Genomic DNA, 26,669 nt, shown 5'->3' on the forward strand with positions numbered 1-26,669 from the left:
GTTTTCTTATCTTTTGTCCCTGAAATTTAAAAACTAGGAGGTAAATCTTGCCCTTACTGATCAAAATAAAGGGCGAGGAGAAATAGAAATGATAATATTTAGTGATTGACATTTGCACACTGTTGCACCCTTTAGGAAATGCTTTTATATTCGTGATCGTGTATATTATTGGTATTGAATTGTTACTAAATAATAATGAATATACAAATAGAACACATGCCCCAAAATCACAGCAATTCAATCCAATGACTAATATTAGGTACTTACCGTGAGTTGCCCAGGTTCTGTGGGGACCTTGACCTTGTCCCCAGGATTTTTACAATTCAGTAGTTATGGCAAAAGAAAGGCTCCGTGCACATTGGCTATGCGAGAGGTATGAGGTGAAAATCTGCACATTCACGTAAAACCCAGGAGTCATGCTTTGCCCTGTAAGTGAAGGTTTGCAGCTGCAATGGAGACTCAAGGAGTGCTTTTCCTTCCAAGAATTCAAGAGGTGGTAGTAGCACCCCCAACCCCCTCGGACCCGGGAGAGGGCAGATCCCGGGGGAGGGAGGGAGGGAGGGAAGGAGGAGGGGGTTCTGGGTTTTGCAAATGGTGAGAAAGACCTTCTGCAGTACAGTTACAGACGGAGGAAAAGTTCTTTGTGCGAGGAGGGGAAGGCACCTCGACGTACAAAGAGCAGATTTAAGGAAAAGAGGATTCCTTGTGCACACATCTGCGAGGGGAGCTCAGGCTGACTCTCGGGGGCGTGTGGGAGAGGAGATTTGCAGGAGGCTGGGGGCTGCGGGTTCCCGCCTCCACCCCAGTCCGCGCCCCACACTCAGGCAACAGTTGGTCGTGCGGGGCCAGCTCGGGCTCTGAGTGGGGAGGGGGAGTCTCGCGATCGTTGAGGGGGGGTGGAGGAAGGGGGGAGGGTGACGGGGGGGAGGCCATGACGTAGGGTGGGTGGACGGAAGTGGGGCAGGGTTGAGGGTTATTTAAAGAAGGGGGGCCGAGCGAAGGGGTTGGAAGCGGAGATTCCCCACCCCTGCTCCATCTAGCTCTTTCCAGCGCAGCCTGCGCCGCCGCCCAGGAGCCCTCGCCCCGTCCTCGCCTCTCTGCTTTTCCCGCTCCAACGCCATGGAGCAGGACAGCGCCGCAGTGGCAGCCACCGTGGCAGCCGCGGATGCGCCCGCCACCGCCGCGATCGTGGTCATTGAGGACGAGCCCGAGCCGTCCACCTCCACCGAGGAGGGAGCGGCCGCCGCGGCCGGCGAAGCCACCGTGGCCGCGGGGAAGGGCGAGCAGAAGGAGGTAGATCGGAAGGGGGTGTGTGTGGGGTGGAGAGATCGCGCGCCGGCCGCTCGCGGGGGGCCCCCAAAGCCCGACCCTTGGGCGCCGACAGGTACCCGCGAGCGCGGCGGGCATGGGGGCGGCGGGCGCGCGGGGCGGGGTGGGGGCGGCGAGCGGTCGGCGGTCGCTCCCCTCCCCTCCCCCTTCGCTGCTCGCCGCCTGGAGGGCGGGGGCGGGGCTGAGCGCGGGCGCGGCGCGGGGTGCAGGGCGCCCGTTATCCCCGGGCTCGCGGCGCTGGGGCCCCTCGGCAGCCCCCAGCCCCCTTCCCATTCCCGGAACTGGGGGAGCGCGCGGGGTGGGGGATGGGGCCGTGCAGGAACCAGCCTCCGCCTCTCCCTCGGCTCTCGCTCCCTCTCCCCCTCTTCCCGTCGGCCTCTGCCTGGGAAATCTGGGCCCTTCAATCCCACACTCGCGCAGAAGGGGCTCCGCTGGGGCTTATTTTTCAAATTTTGAATTTCAAGGTGCCGATGGTTGGGAGGCAGAGGACGATCGGAGAGACTTTTGCTGCTCTGATTGGCAACGTCGGCCTTTTGGGTGGCAGGGGGGGAAAAAAACATCCCTTGTTCCTTGGGTCCCCGCCTGCTGAGACGGGGGTGTCACCCCAAGAAAAAGAGCTCTCCGCGTCGCACCCCCTCCCACCCCAGTTCAAACCCCAAACTGAGGAACTGCGGACGCTGGCTTAGGAAAATTTCCAACGTGTGCACCCTCACCCTCTCCTGCCCCGCCCCCGACGGTATAGTGTTTCACTCCAGGGCCACCCAAATGGTCCCCCAATCCGGCCCCAAGCCTTTCAGGCTTCTTCCTCTCTCTCCTAGTAGGCGCTGCGGGCTCCTGGACACAGGCAGGTTAAAAAAAAAATTTTTTTTTTAAACCAAGCTTCGCCAGGATGAGCTGCTGCTAACGTACATAAGGAGACTGCTCAGACACGTACTAAAGCCAAATCCAGAAAATATGCATTATCTCCATAAGGCATATTTCACGTGGATTGAGACATGCAAATAAAACTATGAAACGAATTGGAAAATTGAGACAAAAATAGGATGGGGCATAAGGATTTTTGACGTATAATAAAATTGCAGAATGCATAATTTATGGGTGGATTTTTTCCGTTTATGAATAGGCATTTCACAATGTAAAAAAAGGTAGGTAATTAAAATTATGCTTAAGAGGTTTCAAGTGGCTTTGTTTGAATCATTATATGAGACTGTACGACCAAATGAAAAGCTTTTGAGTGAAATTTACATGTTTTGCTGTGAATTAGAGTAATTTTAAATTCAGCAGCTGCTTAAGTGATATATTTTACTGTTACAAGGTTGACTAAACAGAAAGACAATTGTGCTAAATGAAAACCACAGAAAACATGACCCATTTTAAGATCCATGGATCAGTAAGACAATATTGATGATTAAAGCTGAGCCAAATACCAAGCGTCAGTATAAATCAAATGTTGGGAGATTCACAAACACATCTAGGTGTCTTTTAATCCCTGGACCCTGCAAATGTAACTGCTAAATTGTCTTTTGTGTGACTGTAAAGGTGATTGAATTTCCATGTCGTATACATGTTTTTGAATTGTGAAAAGACTGGGAATCACTGAGTGGATACATATATATTCATGATCTCTGTAGCCTCATCAGAAAGTGCCTTAACAATAGTACCTCATCTGGCCGCTCAGCATGGGGAAATGAGGTGCTGCATGGCGGGAACTTTCTGGGTATCCGAAGTTCACTACTTTACTCATTACATCTTTTTAAAAATTTTTCCTTTAAAATTTAAATAGTACCAAAACATCTACCTAAGTTTTTTCATTTGTACCATTCCTTCAAATAAACTAATTTGGTAGTCCCCCCCCCAAAAAAAAAACCTAAATATGTTGCACACTACCTTCCTTGACTCCTTAAATGGCGTGCTAAAAGTGCAGATTAACCTTTTCCTCGAGTCCATCAATTATTGTACTCTGACAGCGATACAAAGACATTTGAGGTCTAGGAGATTGTTTCCCCTCAATTAAGTAACCGCCTCTCAGACACTTCCAGTATTGTGCTGATTTTTCAATAATTTCTCAGTCTCCTCCCTCAATCGCCAGGCTGTTAGCTATCACTTTTTAAATGCTTCATCTATTTTCATTAGAAAATTTTATTTATGATAATGGATATAGATGTAACAAGACCCTAAAATCATTTGAAGCAACTGTGAAATACAAAATTACAATTGATACAGCAGGGAGAGGGAAATAGTTACAAAGGAACACCAAGGAGAAGGGATGTTACAGGGTGGAGATCACATTTTAGTCCTGGGCTTCTCCCATCCCTTCTTGCCCTTGACACTGTGCCTTCTTCTAGTGGTCTTTCTCGTGTCATTTGCTGCTGTTTGCTCTGTAGTATGGGAAGCCAGATTATTAACTTGCTAAGAATCGTATATCAAATAAAAGAAAACAGGCTCTGAGTGAGGGCATTTTCATGGTGCATAAAGTAGATGAGATTTAGTGCATTGACTTTTGACATTTAGCTACAGGTTGGTATTCTTGCTTAACTTCTGGCTCTTAAACTTTTTTGATTTAAGTGATAGTTGGATAGCTTCGCTGCTAGATAATCTGTAAACTGGAGCTGGTATTTTTGGTAATAAAAACATCAAGAAAAAGGTCATGGTCTTTAAGACAGGGCATCTTGATGACCTTGGGCTGCATTCTCATGGCATCTGGATTACCAGATAAAATCCATAAGGAATTTATTAGAAAAACAGAGTCACCTTTTATCTTTTCTTGTATGAGAAGCGTATTTCTGAAAACACACGTACACAAATAAGACGATGTAGAAGGTAGGTTTAGAATTTCTTGTGGAAGATAGTGCCAATTAAGTAGTTGCCCACAGCTTTTAATAGTTCTGTTCAAGATTAGGAATTTTAATTAGCATATAATTAAAATTTTATGGTATTTTACTGCAAGGTAAGCAAAAAAAGTAATGAGTAAAATGCTTTCTAATATTAAAGCCTTAATTTTTTATAAATCTCACATTATGATATATATTTGTATATGCGAGATAAAAGAATTTCCACTGTTTTGAAATTTGAAAACTAGACGTCATATAGCTTTTTAAAGAATAATAAAGGTGTGGCGTTTGTTACCCAATTTTTCTTTAATTGCTGCTTTGAAAATAAAATAGGGTTTATAGTACAGGGTGAGGTCAAAGTAGGTTTACAGTTGTCCATATGGAAAATAATACAATAATAAATAATAATACAAGAATAAACTCTGTGTTTCCCATACTCACAACTATAAACCTACTTTGGCCCCACCCTGTATATGTGACATTTAAAAAGTGTGGGGTTGAGGGGATTTTAGCAGTTTTCTGTTCTCATCTATCCAGGTTTACGTTGAAAACATCTTACATAGATGATATATGCATGTGAGATGCTGTAAATCAAGACGGCTGTTATTTGGGTTCAGAATAACTGAACAGTATCAGATCAGTGCTCCAAAGTAGAACCCTGGCAAGGGTCAAATCTCTGGATCTTAGTTTGGATTTCCTCAGAATAGAAATTTTTGTAAATTTTTGAATATATATACATTAACTATTAGAGCCATGCTTTTCCTATGTTTAAGGTCACGTTCTGTGTTTGATTTAAGATCTAAGTTTTCAGGAAAATGTTGACAAAAGCCATGATAAAATGAACATAGCTTCTTTAGTTTTCACAAACAGATTTGTATTTTGACTTGTGCAGTCTGTGTTAAAACTGAAATACTCTCAGATTTGGTACTAATGAGTAGATTTGTGTTTTTACTATTTTATTTCTCGATTTCTTACAGGGAAGGACTTGTATTCTATATACCTAATTATATTTACAAGTACAGGCTTGTCTTTACAAAGGATAGAATGCATGAGATAAGCCTCCAGATAATTTCAGTATTTTTTTAAGTAGCTTTTTAGTTTTCACTAAATTACAACTTTTTAAATACCAAAGGTTAATAGTTAATAGCCCTGAGAAACTGCTTCTACAAAATATTTATGTAATATAGTTAAAATAGTTTTCTTCCCATTTGGAGAAAATTAACATAAGCCAAAAGTTTGAAACTGTACTATTTCATTATTTTAAGTATAAATGATCACATTATGTTACATAAAAAATTTAAATGTTCTACTTAGAATATGAAAACGATAAAACATAGTGTCTTTTCAGGAACAGAAAGCACATTCTTTTCTTCTGAAACTCTGGCTTATTTCCATTACATAAAGTGTTAGTATTAATATTTACTTTCCTTGAATTTTTGGTTTGTGATTGATAATATAAGTATATTCTAGATTTTTAAATTTTATTACTTTTTTAGTATATTCTATATTTTAAATCTAGTCAATGATTACACATTTTCTTATGCTTGAAATTAAAAAAAATAGGCAAAAAAACTCAATGTTTCTCCTTTTGTTTTGTTTTTTTTTTAAAATATGTTTTTGTTGATTTTTAGAGAGAGGAAGGGAGATGGAGAGGAGGGAGGGAGAGTGGGAGAGAAAGAAACATCTAGAGAGAAACATCAATAGGCTGCCTCCTGCACGCCCCCTACTGGGCAACCTGGGCATGTGCCCTGACGGAGACTCCAACCAGCAACCGCTGGGTGCATAGAAGGATGCTCAACCAACTGAGCCACACTGGTCAGGGCTCTCCTTTTGGTTTTTATTTCAATTAATGTTGTTGCTCTGGCTTTCACAATTCTTTGGGGTTTTTTTTGTTAGACCTCAGGTGCACAGAAATGGATTAATCATAAGCTCTGCTTCATGACATGCTTTCATCATTGGTCCATGCATGGCTCATGTTGATTTATTTATTATTTAATTACCTTTTACTTTCTTCACATGAGAATGTTGATCACTTTTAAGGCCTTGCTTTGCAATTTGATGATTTATTTTCTTTGAAATTCTAGAAAAGCGTTTCTCCACTTCAACTCAAAATTGCTGCTAAAGCTTCTAAATCTGAAAAGGAAATGGACCCAGAATATGAAGAGAAAATGGTAAATATATTCTTGGGCAGGATAGTGAATACTGTAGTTGATTTTATAGAGGAGATGTGAAAGATTAAAAAATACATGTGTATGTATAATGAATACAGAATCATAGATTTTAGAATTGGAAAGTAATTTAATATCATAATATATTTTTTAAAGTAAATGAATCTCCTCATTCTCAGATGAGGAAATAAAAGAGCAGAGAAACTATATGGAATAGTTGGGACTAGAGCCACATCTCTTCATTTTGTTCTGCGCTCTTTACCCCATAATAAGGTGTTTTGTGCTAGAAATAATTATCCACTAAGTGAAAATACCTGTGACAATACCAGTATGGCTGAAAGAAAGCAGGTCACAAAGCAAAGCCAGATTGATATTTTTTTCTCCCACTCTTCTTTGCTTTGGATATATGAATGCTGCACATTGTGAAACATATAATATGCTAATGTTTCCTGGAGGGGAGGATATTTGCCCAGTGCATGAAAATATTACATGTTTAAGCAGTATAATTTAGTTATACCCACCTACTGCTTTGCTATACATTTGATTGCCTCATTTTTAGTCACTAAAATTCATATTTTAGCTTTAATTTAACTGTAGATTTTTATGCTTGGGATTTTTTTAAAAAATATATCTTTATTGATTTCAGAGAGAGGAAAGGAGAGGGAGAGAGAGAGCTAGAAACATCAATGATGAGAGAGTCATTGATCGGCTGCAGCCCGCAACCGGGGCATGTGCCCTGACCGCGGGAATCGAACCCTGATCACCTGGATCCTAGGTCGATGCATAACCGCTGAGCCACACCCGGCCGGGCTGCTTGGGATTTTTTAAGACCAGTAAATTTGGTCAACTCAGAGAAATTAGCAGTTAGTTGGAACTGTTTTTGTTGTTGTTGTTGTTAAGGGGTTGTTTTTGCAGTAATATTATAAAAATAGAGATGAAGTACATTTTTTGGTTGTTCATGGTGATTTTTACAAAATTCCATGCCTTAATGTTTAAGGCCATATCTAACATAGACAGTTATGTTTTAACAACTCTAAAAAGAACACTCCAGTGAGAATAAGATAAAATGAAAAGGTTTTGGTCTTCCAGCTACTGGTCTAAATATATTTATCTAATTCTTGTATTTATATTAGTAAACTCTTGTAAGTTTCTGGTGTTATTGATTATGCATCCTTCATTAGCAGTCAAATATCCTCTACCCTGTGAATCAAAAAAATCATCTTAATTTTTTTCTTCATCTGGAATGAAGTATATACATCTTTTGGTCTTTTAAGATTTTTTTTAGTGAAAAAAGTTTTATTGCATTTACGTGGTACAAGTTATACGACCTTTTACAATTAATTGAGGAATTATAATACATAGCAATTTTCAGTAGTAAATATACTATTTCATGTGTTTGTGTATGTGTATATTTTCCCCCAAACCCTGCTTACTTTGGGGAGAAACTTTATATACTGTTAGCATAAAACGTAATTTTCCAGATCACTGTAATTGACTAGGGAAATGTTTATTACATTATTGTACTATAACATTGAAAATATTTTGAGACAAGGTGACACTGGATTCTAAAATTTCAATTATTTCTAGATGCAGCTTGAAAATTCTTAAGAGTTCATTTTATGGTATATATATATATATATGTATATATATGTGTATATATATATATATATATATCATGGTTAATTTATATTTCTATATCTGGGAAACATTATATTTTATGATAATTTTGTTAACTGTTTAGGAAAAGAAAATCACTATGGTTTGGTTGGAGGATTTGCTTTTTTACCCCAGCTCTTTAAGCAAGGTACTTCTTATTGGGCTATTTCCTAAGTCTGGCAGATCATGTAGCTCCTGTTCAAACTATCTGAAAATACTGTTTTCAGATTTGGCTACCTACTAGTTATGGCAGCTTAAGCCAAGTTATTTACTCTCTCTGTACCTCAGTTTTATCATCTGTAAAATAGGGATAATACTAGTACCTATCTCATAGGCTTATTAAGAGAATTAAATGGGTTAGTATGTTTAACCCTTAGAACACAGTGCAAATTAAGTATAATGTAAGTGTTTGTTAAACACTTTGAATAAATAAAAAAGAAAATCATTACTTTTTTTTTTGTTTTGTGAACTAGAAAGCGGACCGAGCGAAGCGATTTGAATTTTTACTGAAGCAGACAGAACTTTTTGCACATTTCATTCAACCTTCAGCACAGAAATCGCCAACATCTCCTCTAAACATGAAATTGGGACGCCCTCGAATAAAGAAAGATGACAAGCAGAGCTTAGTTTCTGCTGGAGAGTACGTTGCCGTCTCTCTCTACTTCCCCCTCTCTTCCTCCTGTCCCCCGTTCTCCATCTCCTCATACACTCCTTCCCTTTTCTCATATCCAGTATAATTTTATGGTCAAAAAATAAGGTTATTGTTAGTGCAAATATGTTTTGGTAGGAAATAATATTTTTTCCTCACTAGCAGTTAATTAGTAAAAATGTAGGCTTGTTCTACCAACTTTTGAGCAAGACCCTAGGTCACTCATTGCTTTTTTGCTTTTTTTAAAATATGTTTTTCTTTTTTTTTTAATTTCAGAGAGAGGAAGGGAGAGAGAGAGAGAGAGAGAAACATCCATGATGAGAGTCATTGATTGGCTGCCTCCTGCACGCCCCCTGCTGGGGATGGAGCCCACAACCCGGGCATGTTCCGTGACAGGGAATCGAACTGTGACCTCCTGGTTCATAGGTTGCCGTTCAATGCTGAGCCCTGCCTGCCGGGCACTCATTGCTTCTGTTTCATAAAAGATATTAGCAATGTGACTTAATTGATACCTTAACATTTGAGTTGAATAGGAAGATGTTTCTTTTTTCATCTCAGCTACCGCCACAGGCGCACGGAACAAGAAGAAGATGAGGAGCTTCTCTCAGAGAGTAGGAAGACATCTAATGTGTGTATCAGATTCGAGGTGTCGCCTTCCTGTGAGTGCTTCATCATGCTGGTGGTGGTGGTTTTTTTCAGTTTTGCCTTAGAAAAATTTTACTTGATCGTATTAATGAAAGTATGGGACATCGTTGATTTTTCCCCCCAGATGTGAAAGGAGGACCACTGAGAGATTATCAGATTCGAGGACTGAACTGGCTGATTTCTTTGTATGAAAATGGAGTCAATGGTATTTTGGCCGATGAAATGGTAAGAAGTTGGTAGCCAAAAACACATTCTCAGTTATCAACAGTTTTTTTGTAAATTTGAAATAACTGAGCTGACCTGCCCCGCTGAGGCCTGGAGGCTAATTTATTCAGTTATTATAACATGAAAGGCATTTGTAAAGTCTAGAATTGTTTCTTTAGGTACCCTCTAGAACATATACTTTCACTAGCCACAAAATTCTTACTGAGAATGTCTCACATGGTATAAAGAAAGCTCCTTGTACTTTCGTTGTCATTTGCGCTTCAGCTTCCAGGAAGCTCGGAGCCAAGGTGAATGTCAGAAAGGAGCGTTCGTGTTAACTTTTAATGGTCTGCGTATTGTGTCCTGCGTGCCTTATCCTGTTCTTTACCGTTTCGTCTTACTTTCCTCGATCCCTCTTCATTTCTACCTTACCGTTAATTTCCATTCCATGTTTTCATCATAGGCCTCCGGAGACGGGTTTTCACTGTAGGCTGCCTGAAATCCTTTGGAGAATGAGGCAGGGAGTATCAGCCAAATACTGAATGAATGAATGAATGAATGAATGAATGAATGAATGAATGAATGAGTGAATGAATGAACGAACCAAACAATAAACAAATGAATGCATGCATGAATGAGTGTAAATACCTTCACGTGTGCGCAACCAGAAGGTGAACAGATAGAATAAAGCACAAAATAGCACAGAGCAGTATTGAGTCTGGATAGTTGAGTGCCAAGTGGGGGTCAGGAAGTAAGCCAACAAATGACATATAAATGATATGACCAGAGAGAAAAAGTAAGGCTATTTAAGATGATAATTCAGCCAATTAGGGGAGTATCTGGAGGCCCAGATTGGTATTTTAAGACCAAATGATTAAGATGGGATTTAAGAGGGGGCAAGGGGAGTTCTATTCACTTATGCTACTACTCTTGGCTGTGGCCTGCCTAAAGAGTCTTCATACAGAATTTGTGCTGACACCAGATATGATTTAATTACTAAAAAGGGAAAGATACTTTAAGGAGTATCGAAAAATTGGGGGGGGAAAACAAGAAAAATATTAAAAGTAAGTTATAATTCCGCTACCTAGAAATAACCACCTTTAACATTTGGGCATATTTCTTTTTAGTCTTTTTTCTTCAGCTGTATTTATTTTGTGTAGTTAAGATCATTTTGTATATATAATTGGGTATTTTTATTTTTTCACATTCATACATGTTTTCCACATACTTTAAAAATTTTTGTAAAGAATAATTGTTAGTTACTGTATAATAAGGGAGATACCAACCATCATTTTATTCATCTCCTCCCTTATTGCTGGTCATCTGGATCAGTTGATGTAGTGTGTGTGTGTGTGTGTGTCTGTGTGTGTCTGTGTGCACATGCATGTGCGTGTTTGTGTTATAATAATGCTATCGTAAGAATCCTTGTAATTTAGTTATTCTGTACCTCTCATTATTTTCATAGCTTTTCTAGAAGTGGAGTTACTTGGTTAAGGAGTATAAATATTTTAAGCTTTTGATGTGTAACATATATAAAACCCATCTCATTAAGTGAAATGTCAGGATAAACCCTATAAAATAGCTTTTAGTTTAGGGTTATGAAAGAAAATACATACTTTGCACAGAGATAAACTAGAGATTGTTTTAAAAGGCCATGCAGCATAGGACCTTGTTCCCTTTCCCATGGGTTGGGTGGTGGGTTCATAGGTGGTATATTATTTTTAAAAGTCCACTGGCCTGGATAATCCCCAATGTCCCTTATGGCTTAAGAGTTCTGTTATGTTCTGTTCTTTTATGGTTCCTTAGGTCTTCAAGGGTGTGAGATACTCATCCAGAGCCACATGCCCCTTGAGGTGCATAGTCTGAATATTTCATGCCTGTGCTGTAGTCTTGAGGACAATGGGAAAGAAAGACTGGTATCCAAGCAGGCTGGTGAAAGAAATGTGTCTTTGTGAAATAACACACTCAAAATGCTTAATTTTGCAACTGGTAGAAAAAAATTGTATAGTAGATTGCTTGCTTTTTTAGGAGTAAAAGTCTCCTAATTAGAGAGTTGCTTTGTTGAGCAACTTTCTAATTGCAAGTTCTTGGTTTCTTTTTGCACTCACAGTAACTATTGAATTGGAATGGTTGTTCATTAAAAAATCTTTTAGCTTTTCCCCTTGTGAGAGAGCAGACAAATACCTTTCGTAATGTTGTTACTAACAGAATGGTTCATTAAATAAAATATGTGTATGGATTTCTCTCCTTGTGATGATAATGCAGGGGCTTGGTAAGACTTTACAAACAATCGCTTTACTTGGTTACCTGAAACATTACCGAAACATTCCTGGACCTCACATGGTTTTAGTTCCAAAGTCTACTTTACACAACTGGATGAATGAATTTAAACGATGGGTCCCATCTCTCCGTGTTATTTGTTTCGTCGGAGACAAGGATGCGAGAGTAAGTGAGAAACAGGTTTAAAAAGGCAATCAAGAATAACATTATTTCTGGGGTTAAGTTGCATACTATTGCCATAGAGACATTTAAGTTGACTACTACTAATAACACTTACTTTGTGCTTACTCTAAGTTATGCTCTGTTGTAGTGCTCTTTAATATATTAATTTCATTCTCACAACACTCTTATGCAGTGGATGTGTTACTTATTAATAACAGATAATCCATTATTATGCTTACCTGCATTTACTTTTAAGTAGCTCATTAACTTAAGCATGTTGGAGTTGCACTTTTAAGTGACTTTTTATTTTAAAAAGTTATTTTATTGACAGAGTATCTTACCAATAACTGTCATTTGTGCTATTTTGACACCAGAAATGTGTAAATTTGCACAACTTAAAGTTTTATATTTAAGTTTTTGACTTTTCACTCTGACTTGTATACATGCACACACATGTGCACACACACATATGAATGGAACCTTTTCTGTTCTGAGAGCCTTGTGTTTTCTGTTTATGTATAGACACAGCTTTCAGCTTTGGTCTCTGAATAGAAAATGTATGTCTGCATACATTCTTAGATAATATAAGAAACTCTGGGCTCTTGTTTAAATTAGCCATCTGTCAGTCTAATAGGCTACAATTATTTTGGGAGTGTAGAATTAATCTAAAAATAATTAATTATGCAAAAATACAAAAATGAATAATCAGCTTAGAAAGCATATTATTAAGCTTTGTCTTTATTTTACCTCCAGAGAGCATAGTTTAGAGTATAAAGATTTATTCTATTTTACATATTCTAGATAGGGTATCAAAATGTATCCTCAAAAGAATGGTAGCATAATGAATTATGTAATTTTATTATTATTTTGCTTGAAGAAAAATTTATTTAAATTTAACTTATAAATAATTTAAATATTGAACTCATACATTTAGAATTATAGGCTTGATTTTGCCCTATGCCTAATATGTCCCAGTAGCAGATTAGTCACTTAGAACACTTCCTAATCACTACTGTTATTTAATGCAGCGATTTTCAACTTTGGTACCGCATAGGATAGATATATTGGGTCTTTTTAGTTTCCTGGTCTTCTGTAAAGATTTTATGAGGTCAATATTTAAGTAATAAAGTTTTGATGTAGGCTACAATAGGTGTTTAATCAAGTTGGGAAATTATTAGAGGTATTCCTGATCTTTTCTGATGCTAATGTAGTCTTGAGGTATATAGAGGTATGATTCCCAAACATGGTTTTTTGACCCCTTCCTTCTCTACTCAGGAGGCATCAAAGATCAGAGACATAGAAACAGGAGATCTGTTTTTTTAAAAAATGTGTTTTTATTGATTTCAGAGAGAGGAAGGGAGAGGGAGGGAGAGAGAAACATCAGTGATGAGAGAGACTCGTTGATCAGCTGCCTCCTGCGCACCCCCTACTGGGCATCGAGCCCGCAACCAGGCATGTGCCCTGACCAGGAATTGAACTGCGATCTCCTGGTTCATAGGTCAACACTCAACCATGCTGAGCCATGCTGGCCAGGCATCTCATAGTTTCAAATAGACTCCTTACTAGATAGAGCAAGTCCCCTTTATAAAATCACATTTATAGCCTCATAACAACATCTGGAAGTTCACAAAAATGTGAATAGGCTTTTATGACACCTTAACAAAGTATATGACTTGTCCCTGCTAGAAACTAAGGAACATAGAAGAGCTCTCAAAAGGTTGAAATCACTCATGCATATTGAGTTCTTTCCATTTGTTGAAACTATGTCATGTTGATAATGCTTAGCTCTTGTTAAGAATACGGTATTTAGAAAGCAGTTACTTTGCCCATATCCTTGTGGTATGAAGAAAAAGCCTAAAAATTTAGTCATCTTTTGGTGATGTGAACTTCTCCAGTTCATTAAATATGCTGTACCTGCTTAAGGGGAGCCTTTGCTTCTCTTTCGTTGTTGAATACATTAGCATGTAATCCCAATCATTGACACTGAGGTATCTTTGTGCCTCAGTTTTCCTGTGTCTAAAATGGATGAGTCCAGATGATTCCCAGGGACTCTTAGAATTCTTAATCTTCTCTTGATGCTTAAATTCTGTGATAATCTTGTCAGCATCTCTAATATAAGGAACCTTATTTTGCATTAGGCTGCTTTTATTCGTGATGAAATGATGCCAGGAGAGTGGGATGTTTGTGTTACTTCTTATGAGATGGTAATTAAAGAAAAATCTGTATTTAAAAAGTTTCATTGGCGATACCTAGTCATTGATGAGGCTCACAGGATAAAGAATGAAAAATCTAAGGTAAGCCAGTTCTCAATATTTTTAGTAAAGTTTCCTTTTATTATTATGTCTGTTTACTTCTCTGTATTCAAAATAAAAAGCTGATAGATGATTGTGATTTTATTCAGGGAATATGAATGAAAATCAGTTTTTTAAATGGTTATAAAGTTTAAATTATTGAATACAAGACAGATAAAAATTGAGCATAGTGTTTAACATAATGAAAATTGGGTGTTCATCTGCTATATCTGTTGCAACCTAACTCTGTTCTGCAGCAGCATTTTCATATTTTGGTAATATTTGATGTGCAAATGTCATTTGCATTGCTTTTTATTGAGGAGCTACCTTACAATATATTCATGTGAATTAGAAAAAAATAACTTCCCGGAATTATCTGACTTGCATGAATTAGATTGTGGTGTTAACATTGAAAAATACCGTATTTCTTGCCATTCAACTCCATCAACAGCAGTAAAAGCATCAGTTATTATGATGAACCTCTCTTTGGATCACTGGGCTACTTTGAGAGAAACAGGGACAGAACTGGAGCAGAACCACCAGGTGGATCATACTAATTTCAAATTGGAACTAATACCCGATAAAAGGATGCATGTTGGAGAATAATTGTTTATTTGAGAGGATTATAGAAACATGCATTGTTATTGATGCAATTACTGCTCTTTTATACTTTTTGTGCTTTCATTTTTGGCGCCATATATTTCAAAAGTTAATTTAAGGTATCAGGGAAACTGGGCTCAACTCTGGTGCTTAAAAATTACAACCAGGTCAAGTCAGAACTTGGCTAGGCATGTAGATGACATCGGTAGGGTGAAGAAAATATTGTTGTGTAAAGTGACTGAATTCCACAGAGTTCTGACTGTTTCTGTGGGCCAAAAATGGAGAAAATAAAAGTTTTTGAAGTGGAGGAAGGGTCTCAGGTATGACTCTGATCTGCATTCTTGTCAGTGTAGAAATGCCTAGAATACTTTGCTCAGTTTTGCTTTACTGCAATAATGTAACCTGAACTAAGATATTTTTCCATAGAAAATGAATTTTAAGTTTTATTTGATTCAAAAAATGTATTTGTTGGATAAAGAACTGAGTGTCGAGTACTCTAATAAATAAACCGATGTGAACATAACTATTATTTTTCTAGCTTTCCGAGATTGTTCGTGAATTCAAGTCAACTAACTGCTTGCTCCTAACTGGAACACCTTTGCAGAATAACCTGCATGAACTCTGGGCATTACTCAACTTTTTATTGCCCGATGTCTTTAATTCTGCAGATGTAAGTTGAAGTCGTGTGTTTTAAGTATAATTTTCTTATGTTCACAGGCATATGTTTTCAAAGCATAGAATGTGGATTGAAATTTATAATTTTTAAAAAATACGTTTTTATTGATTTTTAAGAAAAAAATTTGTTTTTATTGATTTCAGAGAGAGAAAGGGAGGGGGAGAGAGATTGAAACATCAAGGATGAGAGTCACTGATCGGCTGCCTCCTGCACGCCCCCTGCTGGGGATTGAAATGCAATCTGGGCACAAGCCCTGACCTGAATCAAATTGTGACCTCCTGGTTCATAGGTCAACGCTCAACCACTGAGCCATGCCGGGCGGGCTGAAAGTGCTTTTAAAATGAATTCTTGCTATGTCAACTGTATAAGAAATTTATAGAATATCAAGTTTATTTAACAAAACAAAACCATGCATTTACTGCAGAATTTTCACCCCTCCACAGGACTTTGATTCTTGGTTTGACACTAAAAATTGTCTTGGCGATCAAAAACTTGTGGAAAGACTTCACGCAGTAAGTAATAGCAGATAAGAAAATTTAGGAGTTAAATATGTATTAACAAGCCAAGAAACAAACTGCGTAGAACCTATTGGGACTGTGGGTTTGCCTTTTGACTCAGTCTCACTGCTTCTTCCTCTCAACCTTTCTGGCAGCCTCTTTGGGAGACGAGCTGCACTATTTCCCCAGCCTCTCTGGAATGGCTTCTTTGCTTCTGTTTCTCCCCAGTAGATACTGTTGTCCTCTCCTGTAGAGGCTGTTCACGCTGCACACTGCACACGTCCTCAAGGGCACATCAGTGTCCTCCTAGTTCCCAGCGCCAGTTCTCAGCGACTGCTTCTCAGCTGTCATGTATAGAACTCTTCCTTTGAGGCTCGAGTTACCTTACAGGTCCACCCTCCACTCATTCTCTTCTCTGTCATCTGCTCATCACCAGGCGACTCCCTCACATTTATTGAATGACAATTTTACATTCTTTGGTAACGTCTCATATCGTACCACTCTCACTCATGTAACTCATTTTGTACTTTTTTTGTTACCTCACAGAGACCTCCAATCCCTGGACTCCTGCTTTTCCTCCCCATCCATCAGCCTATTTCTGTTATTACTTTTTTCTGTACCCACCCAGCTATGAGCCTATTTTCTGTCACTTGGACCACTCTTTTGTCAATACTCCTAAACTCCCTTGATCTCTTGATCTTCCATTTCTAATCTGAAAGCCCTAAACTGGAATAATGGAACTGTGTCTCTGTCCTGGAGTTTAAATTCTGCTTCTACCACTTATTAGCAGTGACCTGCTCTGTACAGGGGCTGCTCAACACTGATAAGATTATACAATGGTTCAGGTTGGAACCACTATGATCTCATGTCCCCTGACATAAGCTGGGATTTGATGAGGCTAGTGATTCTTCAACATGGCCTTGTACAGCATTCTTTCCCATTTTTTATAACAGCTATTCGGCACCTTCCCCAACCTCCCCAAGACTTCTATCCCAGATACTCTGTGCCCTCCTGCTTTCTCAGGAAGTAACAATATTCCTTTCTCAAAGAGAAAATAGAAGACATTAGGGTAGGAATTCCTCCAAGGATATCCATCTTCCAAGGGTATCTGCATGTGTGTCACCTTCTGTCTGAGTGGAATAGGTGTTGTTTCTCTGGGCAGTGCCTAATTCTTCCCATGTGAACCATGGATTGCATTTCTTCCTGTTTCCTATAGAACTTTCCCCATGACCTATCCTTTTTACTGACTGAATTTTCTACCTCTCCCTCCATACTAGCTCCTTTCCCTCAGCACATAAACATTCTCAAGTATCTCCCTTATTAAATCCAAACCCACAACCATCCCAACCACCCTCACACATACAAAACAGGTCACTCTCAACACTTTCTTGCTCTGTGATTCTGGTTTTTCCCCCTTGATAGCTAATCTCCTAGTCACTCTTTTTTTTTTTTTTATGTGCACTTCTAAATTAAAAAAAAAAAAAAAATTTTTATTTTTATTTTTTAAGAGAGAGGAAAGGAGAGGGAGAGAGAGATGGAAACATCAATGAGAGAGAGTCATTGATCAGCTGCCTCCTGTATGCCCCCCACGGGGGATAGAGCCCAACCTGGTCATGGGCCCTGACTGGGAATTGAACTGGTGACCTCTTGCTGCACAGGGCGACACCCAACCAACTGAGCCACCCCCAGCCGGGCCACTTCTAATTTTTTTTTAAAAAAATTATCTTAGTGGAGCTTTGTGTGGATGCAGATGCATGTTTGCTATTTTTTTTTTTTTTGTCTGCTGTTTTCAATGAGAACCTCAAGCCCTCTTTACAAATGAAAAGATAAAAACAAAATCATATTCTCCACCTCTCCCTCTCTCCCCTGACCCTGGCAAAAAGTAGGCTTCATGTTGCAAAAACCCTGTCTGTCTTCCACCACATTGCACCCAGTGTGCCTGGTCCAGAGTAACTGCTCATTAAACATTCATTGACTTGAATCCCCAACAGTCATCACGCTGTAAATATCTGTTCAGAGTTAAACAGAACAAGTTCGAAAACAAATTACCTTAAGTAATGGGGCATTTACTGTACAAGGATGCGGAAGAGGAGTAGAAGACAGAACTTCCAAGAATCTTGTCATATAAGTTGTATACAGCTGGGCCTCAAATTTGGTCAGATATGGGGACGGGTTATTTTGTCTCTAATGGGTTACTTACTCGTGGATCCACTGACCACTGGCTCTATCCATTCCATACAACTGAAATTTATCTCTCAAGTCTATGATTTTTTAAAAATATGTTTTTATTGATTTCAGACAGAGGAAGGGAGAGGGAGAGAGAGAGATAGAAACATCCATGATGAGAGTCATTGATGGGCTGCCTCCTGCACGCCCCCTGCTGGGGATCGATCCCACAACCAGGGTATGTGCCCTGACCAGGAATTGAACCTCCATCTTCTGGATCCTAGGGCGATGCTCAACTGCTGAGCCACACCCGGCCGGGTTTCTATTATTTTTAAGTTGCTGTATTCAGGGTACACCTTTGGGTCAGTCTCTTGGCTTCTCTGTACTGTTGTTCCTGCTTGAAACTCTTCCCTGCTTGATTTCTGGGGTAGGGAATGGATTTTCTCTTCTCTTCTTTGGCTGCTCTTCTCAGTCCTCTTTATGGGCTTTTCTCTCTCTCTCTGTTCCTGAAAATTTAGGATTTTCTAGGGCTGTGCCTTTGACTTTCTTTTTCATACGTGCTCTCCCTGGGGATCCATTCCTATGGTTTCAGCTACCACCTATATACTTATAACTCCTAAATTTATCTCTCCATATCTCTGTCCTAAGCTCTAGACTTACATGTCCCATTGCATCTAAGACTTCTGCCTAAATATCTCACAGGCAGTTTAAACTCTTAAGAATCTCCCATAGACAAATTGAAGAGGCCTGAACCAGAAAACCAGAAATGTGCTTTTACTTCTCCCCTTTCCTTACCTCCCATAAGTCTCTCATAATAATAGCTACAGTTTACTGGTGTCCGCTCCAGTTAAGTTCTACACATGCACTACCACAAATTGCCACAGCAGCCTTAGAGATAAGTATCATTATCCCCACTTAAAAATGCTTGCCATGTATATATACCATAAATATATATATATTTTTGGATGAAGGGATGAAGAAAGAGGCTTGGAAAAGTTAAGGAACTTAACCAATTCAGACAGCTAATCAGGGACTGAGCTGATTGTAGAATTAGCTTAATCTGGGCTTGAATTCTGCTTCTACCACTTACTAGCCAAGTAGCTTTTGTGATATTTTAAAAATTAAAATAATCACATTTCCTAAAAGGTTTATTGTAATGATTCAATACTCGTCATGTGAAGTTCATCCTGCAGTGTCTGGCACATTACAGGTACTCTCTAGATAGGACCACTATTATTTTCTTGTGATAGAATCTGCCTTGTAGGTATACACTCATTTCATTTTTTTCTCTCAATTCATTCATATCTTCCTTAACATTGAACCATTTTCTCTTCATTGATCTATTTAACCATTTTGAAATTGCCTGAATTTTTATTTCACTTTTAGAGACTCTGATCCATACTCTGAGTTGATTTCTTCTATGGTTTAAAAATCTTATATGACAGCATATTTTTTAAAGGCTCTTTTGTACTTACTCAGTAGTCGGTAATCTTATCTTAATTTTTATTGTATTTTGTGCCATCAGATTATGCATATCTGATTTAGGTTTATATGTTAAATGCTTGTTAAACTTTTATAAAAACTATAACTTTTTAGGTTTTAAAACCATTTTTGTTACGCCGTATAAAAACTGATGTAGAGAAGAGCCTGCCTCCTAAAAAGGAAATAAAGATTTACTTGGGACTGAGTAAAATGCAGCGAGAATGGTGAGCTATTTTATTTTTATTAGAATTTATTTATGTATAAGGAGTTATTAAAAATTAGCTTTGTAGTGGTTCAGTTATGCCTTCAGTGCAAAAATTTACATTTTATGTTTAAATGGCAAGTAGTTCAAATATTTCAATAGAAAATTGATATTTTATTTAACCTTTGAGAAAGAGCATTGGCCTTGAGTCTATAGACCTGTGTTTGAATCCTGTGCTTTTCCTCTTAATAGCTATTTAGCTGGTGCCAGTTATGTTACCTCAGTTTCCCTGCCATAAAATGAGGAGAATAATACTTAGCTTATCAAGATGATATCGGGGTTAAGGGGGATAATGCCACTGACACATTTGTTAATTAATTTTTTCCATCAGTGAAATAGTAATAACTAGAATAATAATCAATAATAATAAGATGAGCAAAAGTATCATGATTGTGTATATTGCAAAAATATAAGCTTGAATGGTTTGATAAATACAAGCAAAGCAGGAAATTGACAAGAAGAATCACAAGGAATCGTAAATTAGACATGTTAATAGTGTGATAATGCTGCTAAGAGGAAGAAAATGTTGCTTATATAAATAAAATTAGATCATTTATAATATGTAACGACTTCTCTGCTATTGAAACCAGTAGATGGTAGTGGTGAAGAATATATTTTTATGGACTCAGACATAAGATCAAACCCTGGCTTTGTCCCTTTCTGTGGCTCTGAGTAAGTTGTTTCACTTCTCGTAGCTGCTTGAATTTCTGTCTGTAAAATGGGGGGTGATACTCATACAAATTTCAGTGTTTTTGTGAAGACTTAACAAGATGATTCACATAAAGCCCTTGACGTGATACCTGGCTCAGGTTGGCTCTTATTATAATTAAATATTCTTACTGTTCAAGTGGATACATTGGTCCATTTTCGCCTGGATGAAGGTCTAGAAAAGATAACGAAAAATGTTTATAGGATCAGAAAATAATGAAATAATGACCTAGGAAGACAGGTATAAGAAATTATGATTGTGTATTGAATAATTATCAGATATAGTTATCTGTATAGTGATCAGCTGATTGCAATTTCTAGTAATGGAAAAAGCAGGAGGAAACAGGTTTATAGTCAATGGTCAAGTTCAGATGTTTCAATCTTCACGACTTTCTGGGTATTGCTGATCTGATTTCCTCTCAAATCTTGTTTATCTTTAAATAGGAATCTAAACTGTTCTCCAAAGAGCCATTTCTTGATGGCATTAAACCTTTCTAATAATCATTGATTAATTATAATTTAATATTTTAGGTATACAAAAATCCTGATGAAAGATATTGATGTTTTAAACTCTGCTGGCAAGATGGACAAGATGCGACTCTTAAACATTCTGATGCAGCTACGCAAGTGTTGTAATCACCCTTACCTGTTTGATGGTGCTGAACCTGGTCCACCTTATACTACTGATGAGCACATTGTCAGCAACAGTGGTAAAATGGTAGTTCTTGATAAACTGTTGGCAAAACTCAAAGAACAGGGTGAGTTACAAATCTTTCTATTAACATAAAATAACAATATTCATGACTTGTATATGAATAACATTTTGCAGAATCACTCATTCATTCATTCATTCATTCATTCATTCATTCATTCATTCAGCGAACATTGTTGAGTACTTGCTATTTGCCAGGAATTGTCCTATGGGCTGGGTATAAAAAGGTGCATAAGACACACAAAACGGTCTTAGCCTTAGAGAAGCTCACAGTGTAGTGAGGAGGAATAGTTGAAGTTCATTGTGATAAGTGCTGTGATTTGTTGAGAAACTGGGAGTTGGGGAAGTGGTCACAGAGATGACATTTGAGGTGAGCACTGGAAAATGTATAGGAGTAACCCATTGGAAAAAGGAGGGGATGGGTTTTCCAGAGCAATGAAAACAGGTGTGAAAGAAGGAAATGTGGAGTTTATGGTATTTGGGATAGAGTGACAGTAATAAATTTGGGAAGAGGGATGGTGCCATATTACAAAAGGCCTTTAAGACATGGTTTAAGGAATTTGTGCTATTCTGAAGGCAGGGCAGGGTGCAGGGAAGTTCAGAGAAGAGTTGGCTGTGGAAAATGACCCAATCAGACTTGTATTTTTGGAAGAGAACCTTGGAAACAGTATGGGGGAATCTAGTATGGAGGAGAGGCTAGAAAGAAGACACTAGTTGGGAGACTGTTGTAGTAGTACACTGAAAGATTGTGTGGACCCATTGCTCATCCTCAGGACCGTAAAGGCAGACTTTAAATCATCTCAACAAATGTATAATTCTGTATAGCATCCCTTGAAGGTGTGTGTATGTGTATAAGTGTGTGTGTTTAGTGAGATGTTCTTGTGCTATATATTTTTATATGATGTATACTTTTATTTTTGTAACTTTCAAGTTAGTTTTACACAATAACTTGCTGTTCTTGGTGAAATGTTTTAGGTTCAAGGGTTCTCATTTTTAGCCAGATGACTCGCTTGCTGGACATTTTGGAGGATTATTGTATGTGGCGTGGTTATGAGTATTGCCGACTGGATGGACAAACCCCACATGAAGAAAGAGAGGTGAGAATGAGGAAATAAAATAAGACTTCAAAATTTAGAGTTCAATTAAGCCATGTTTTCATCACTAGGTAGCGTTGAACTTTGGCCTTTTCTTTAGCTAGGTGCATTGAATTTCTCACTGCCACTCCTCTCTCTCTGAGATTTTCAATTTGGCTTCCATTACACTGACTCTTGACCAATCATTCTTTCCAAGGTCTTCCAAGACATTCTTACTTATCTAAAGGATACTACACTATTGCATCCTTACCTCCTCTAACCACTGCTGTCTCTGACCTTTTGATTACTGTTTCTCAGCTAACTCTTTGACCTCTGGTTTTATGTCATTTTCTTTTCTTGATTTGCGTCCTACAGTAGACCCTCACCATTCGTGGAGTTTTACATTGAGATTTTTCCACTTTATAAGCAACCCTAAAGACTCATGAAACATAGTAATTTGTAAAGGGAATAATCTCAATCTGCTAGAGATTTTATAAAACTGAAATGGGATTACATAGATAGAGGTGCTGAGCACGCATTTGGATCTTGGAATACCAAAAGTTTGGTGTGTGGAAAAGAGTCACTTAACTAGTGATAACTCATGAGGAAGCCTACCTGGCACCCAGCATTTTTCTCAAATTTGAAAATTCTTATAGATCTTAGATTATTGCTCACGAATGTCATGGGTCTAATGTATTTTAAACCTTTTAAAGCACTTTTTGGGGAGGGCTTTGCTAATTTATCTTCTCTTTTCTGTGATCCTTCAGGACTCTGTCTTTGGCCTCTGTTTTAAGTCTGTACTCATGCTCTGGGCAAAGATCGTGATTTCATGGTATAGTGGAAAATGCATTGAACTTGGTTTCAGAAGACCTGAATTTTAGCACCAACTCCACCACTTTGTAGTGTGTGCAAGCCATTTAATTCTCTGAGCCTCAGTATCTTTAACTGTATTATAAGGGTAATATTAATACCTAGGCTTCTTTTCTCTGACAACGTTGTGATGACCATTGGATATAATAGGTATGAATGCAGTTTTTAAATTGTGTAGTGCAATTTATACCGCATGTCATGAAATTGCACATCGTCCTTTTTACATCGCAGTTTTGGGGCCCCTTCTCAGGCCACAAAAGACTCAGCTGTGGCCCTCTCCTTGCATAGCTGCAGTGGGCCCTCTATCCCTTTTGTGCCTGATCAAAGCCTGGCTAGAGCATAGGATAGTGTCCACAGCAGGCACACAGGCCCTTTTCATATTAAAGGTTTACCTGCTACCCACTCTGAGGAAACACTTGCGTTAACATTTACAACAGTGGGACATTTTGAAGCTTACACTGTCCCCTGCTCTATAGTATTTTAGTCTTTCTGAAATGGTGACTTGAAGCTTTATTGGGCTTTTGCTGATTTATTCCTGAGAATGGGTTTCTCCAAATCTACTTTAAGCATAGGCCATATAGTACCATTCAGGATGACCCTTCTTCCTGGATCAAAGATGATACTAAGGCAGAAGGGGAGGTGTTTTCTGACTTCAACTAGCCAGTTTGCATTTCTGAGTGATCCCTCTGCTCATAAACAATATAGATGTTACCTAATTATCCCCAAATTCTTTGGTTTTCTGAAAATTTCAAATACCGTTCTCCTTTCAGAGGCTTTGAATTGCATGTATTGACTTTAGCTACAACCAAGTTGGAGCTGTTCATCTTTGTTTTGCAAATGCCCTGCTTTCCCATTATGTTGTTGTCCACCCAATCATTTCAATCATTTCTTATTATTTTCCCAATAAGAAGGGGAAGACCATATTTGATTCCTTGCTTTAATCGTTTCCCAGCTGTTAGCAAACACTCTCAATGGCTCACAGATTTTCCCTTTCTCCATTGCTACGGTGAAATTCAGCTAAGTCTTGGGTCATCCTCTGACTTAGTGCCTGTAACTTTCACTGAATTGGCATCCTCACTTATATAGGGACAGGGACTGACATTTGTCAAGCAACTACCATAAGCTAGGCAACTTATAGTCCCAGCTGAATTCTTCCAGCAGCCCAGTAAAGTATTGGTAGAATTTTCTCTACTTGAAACTGTGTCTCAGAGGTTAAATGCTTGCTCAGATCCACATATGTATCAAATGGTAGAGTTATGATTCACGCCCAGGTTTTTGCTATTTCCTCTACACCAAGCTGCCTCTCACTACACCATGCTGCTTTCTATACTGCCCCTCTACATGCTATACTGACTGGCAGCCAGCGGGAGTCACCTTTTCTGCCTGCAACTTTTGACCATGCCATTCCATTCATGCAAAATGTAACTTTCTGTATTTTCTGATTATAACAGTAATAGTCGATTGCTGAAGGAAATTTGGAAAATAAAGAAAAGTATTTCTGGCCAATCTTTTAATGTATATATTAATGTATATAAATGTAAGCATACATATAAAATATACATTAAAAGATTATAATTGATATACTATATACACTATATATTAAGTTCAGTATCCTGATACGTTTTCCTCAACATCAAATTGTACTTTCCTATATCAGTAAGAAAATCATTGTAAAAATAATTTTAGTGTCATATTTCATCTTATGGATGTACTAGAAATGATTTATCCCCCTATTGTTGATCAATTAGGTTGTTTCCAATTTTTTACTATTATAAGTAATGGTAAAGTGAAAGTCCTTGTACATAAATCATTGTGCACATCTCTGATTATTTCCTTAGGATAAATTCCTAGAAGTGGAATTACTGGGTCAAAGGGTATGAACATTTTTAAGACTCTTGATGCATATTGCCAAATTGCTTTCCAGAAAGGTTGTACCAATTTACACTCCCAGCAGCAATGTATGAGAGTGCCCGTCTCACCGCCCCCCTCGTCAACATTGAGTATTATCATTTTTTTAATCTTCAAAAAATGGTATTATGTTTTAATTTCTATTTCTTTGATTACTAGTGGATGGAACATTATTCTTGTGTTTATTAGCCATTTGTGTTTGCTCTTCTGCGTATTGTTTGATTTTATTTTTTGCTCATCTTTCTTTTGGGGTCTTAGTGTGTTTTTTTTCTAGTTAATTTGTATGAGATCTTTATATAGTAAGGATATTAACATCCCATTAATTTTTAAGACTCTTTACTAAATATCCCTCAATTACCTTCCTGATTTTCCTCATTACTTCTCTGTTTGCCCCCTTTCACCATATGGAAATAAATCTACTTACCTTCCCCTATATCTGTTGCTCTCATTCCCATTTCTAAAACTTTTTCTCTCTTGGTTGGTCTCCTAAACTATTCCTTCCTTATTAATCCCTTCATAAACTAATGGGAATGAAGTTGAGATATCTGACATTTTGCCCCCTAGATATATGTCAGCTCTCTCTCAAAAGATTTTCACTACTATCATTTTAAAATAATTCAAATGATTTATTACTTGCTTAGTTAAATTTGTTTATATGATTATTCTAAGTTTGTCTCTATTGATGTAAGCTTATAAAGATTAGGAACTTTATGCAATATATTTTCTACAGCAATTCACACAGTACAGTATATAGATAGGTAAATTTTTAAATATTTTAGAAGGTGGAAGAATATTATGAAGTGGGGTTTTGAGTCTGCATGTTAAAATGTTTATTTTTTAAGGGCTCTGGTAATATAACTCGATTTTTCTCTCTTTTTCTTCCATCTGTGTCAATTTTAAAAAGGAAGCAATAGAGGCCTTTAATGCTCCTAATAGCAGCAAATTCATCTTTATGCTGAGTACCAGGGCTGGAGGTCTTGGAATTAACTTGGCCAGTGCCGATGTGGTTATACTGTATGATTCAGACTGGAATCCACAGGTTGATCTGCAAGCTATGGTTAGTGATCTTTAATGATATTAGGAATTTATCTTCGTTAGGAATACTGTTGTTATTTATATAGCAGAAAGGCAATTTATGAGAAAAGGGTAACAATTTTAGGGAGGTTTTGTAGATGTTAAAGTAGATTATCCTGGAAAAAAAACAGTTTTGCCATTGTTGTGCTAATTGCAAAAACAAAGGAAATGAAAACAAACATACCCCAAGTCCAACTATAGCATTTGTGTGTCAATTTTGGCTTTTATCATAAAACAGAAATGTCATTTTTCTGCACTTCTAAACATTGAAGAAGACACATGAATGTTTTAATGAAGAGGATTAAAAAGTCTCTTAATATTATTCTGCTTAATAATTAAATATATTAAAATCCTTAGTACTGAAATTGGAAGAGGTGGGATTTTAACTTTTGTAATAAAATATTTGAGGCAAAAAGGTAAGAAGGT

The 26,669-nt window shown here is 38.0% G+C and overlaps 1 protein-coding gene across 6 annotated transcripts in view; it reads left to right on the forward strand.

The window, feature by feature from the left end:
* The first annotated feature begins 1,103 nt into the window (after positions 1 to 1,103).
* Positions 1,104 to 26,669, forward strand: part of SMARCA1 (SNF2 related chromatin remodeling ATPase 1) — a 63,818-nt gene continuing 38,252 nt past the window's right edge. For 3 of the 6 annotated variants that reach the window (XM_087829295.1, XM_087829293.1, XM_087829296.1), the window contains exons 1-14: positions 1,104 to 1,293; positions 6,245 to 6,331; positions 8,458 to 8,624; positions 9,192 to 9,292; positions 9,403 to 9,503; positions 11,748 to 11,927; positions 14,063 to 14,218; positions 15,354 to 15,485; positions 15,935 to 16,003; positions 19,751 to 19,860; positions 21,138 to 21,364; positions 22,294 to 22,415; positions 25,100 to 25,135; positions 26,074 to 26,226. In XM_087829295.1, the coding sequence (XP_087685421.1) occupies positions 1,120 to 1,293; positions 6,245 to 6,331; positions 8,458 to 8,624; positions 9,192 to 9,292; positions 9,403 to 9,503; positions 11,748 to 11,927; positions 14,063 to 14,218; positions 15,354 to 15,485; positions 15,935 to 16,003; positions 19,751 to 19,860; positions 21,138 to 21,364; positions 22,294 to 22,415; positions 25,100 to 25,135; positions 26,074 to 26,226 (1,815 nt within the window). In that variant the 5' untranslated portion in view covers positions 1,104 to 1,119. The remainder of the gene's footprint in view (positions 1,294 to 6,244; positions 6,332 to 8,457; positions 8,625 to 9,191; positions 9,293 to 9,402; positions 9,504 to 11,747; positions 11,928 to 14,062; positions 14,219 to 15,353; positions 15,486 to 15,934; positions 16,004 to 19,750; positions 19,861 to 21,137; positions 21,365 to 22,293; positions 22,416 to 25,099; positions 25,136 to 26,073; positions 26,227 to 26,669) is intronic. The other 3 variants (XM_087829298.1, XM_087829294.1, XM_087829297.1) reach the window with 2 other exon arrangements.

Source organism: Miniopterus natalensis, chromosome X (genome assembly GCF_054644295.1).
Source record: "Miniopterus natalensis isolate mMinNat1 chromosome X, mMinNat1.hap1, whole genome shotgun sequence".
In the NCBI taxonomy this organism is placed as follows: Eukaryota; Metazoa; Chordata; class Mammalia; order Chiroptera; family Miniopteridae; genus Miniopterus; species Miniopterus natalensis.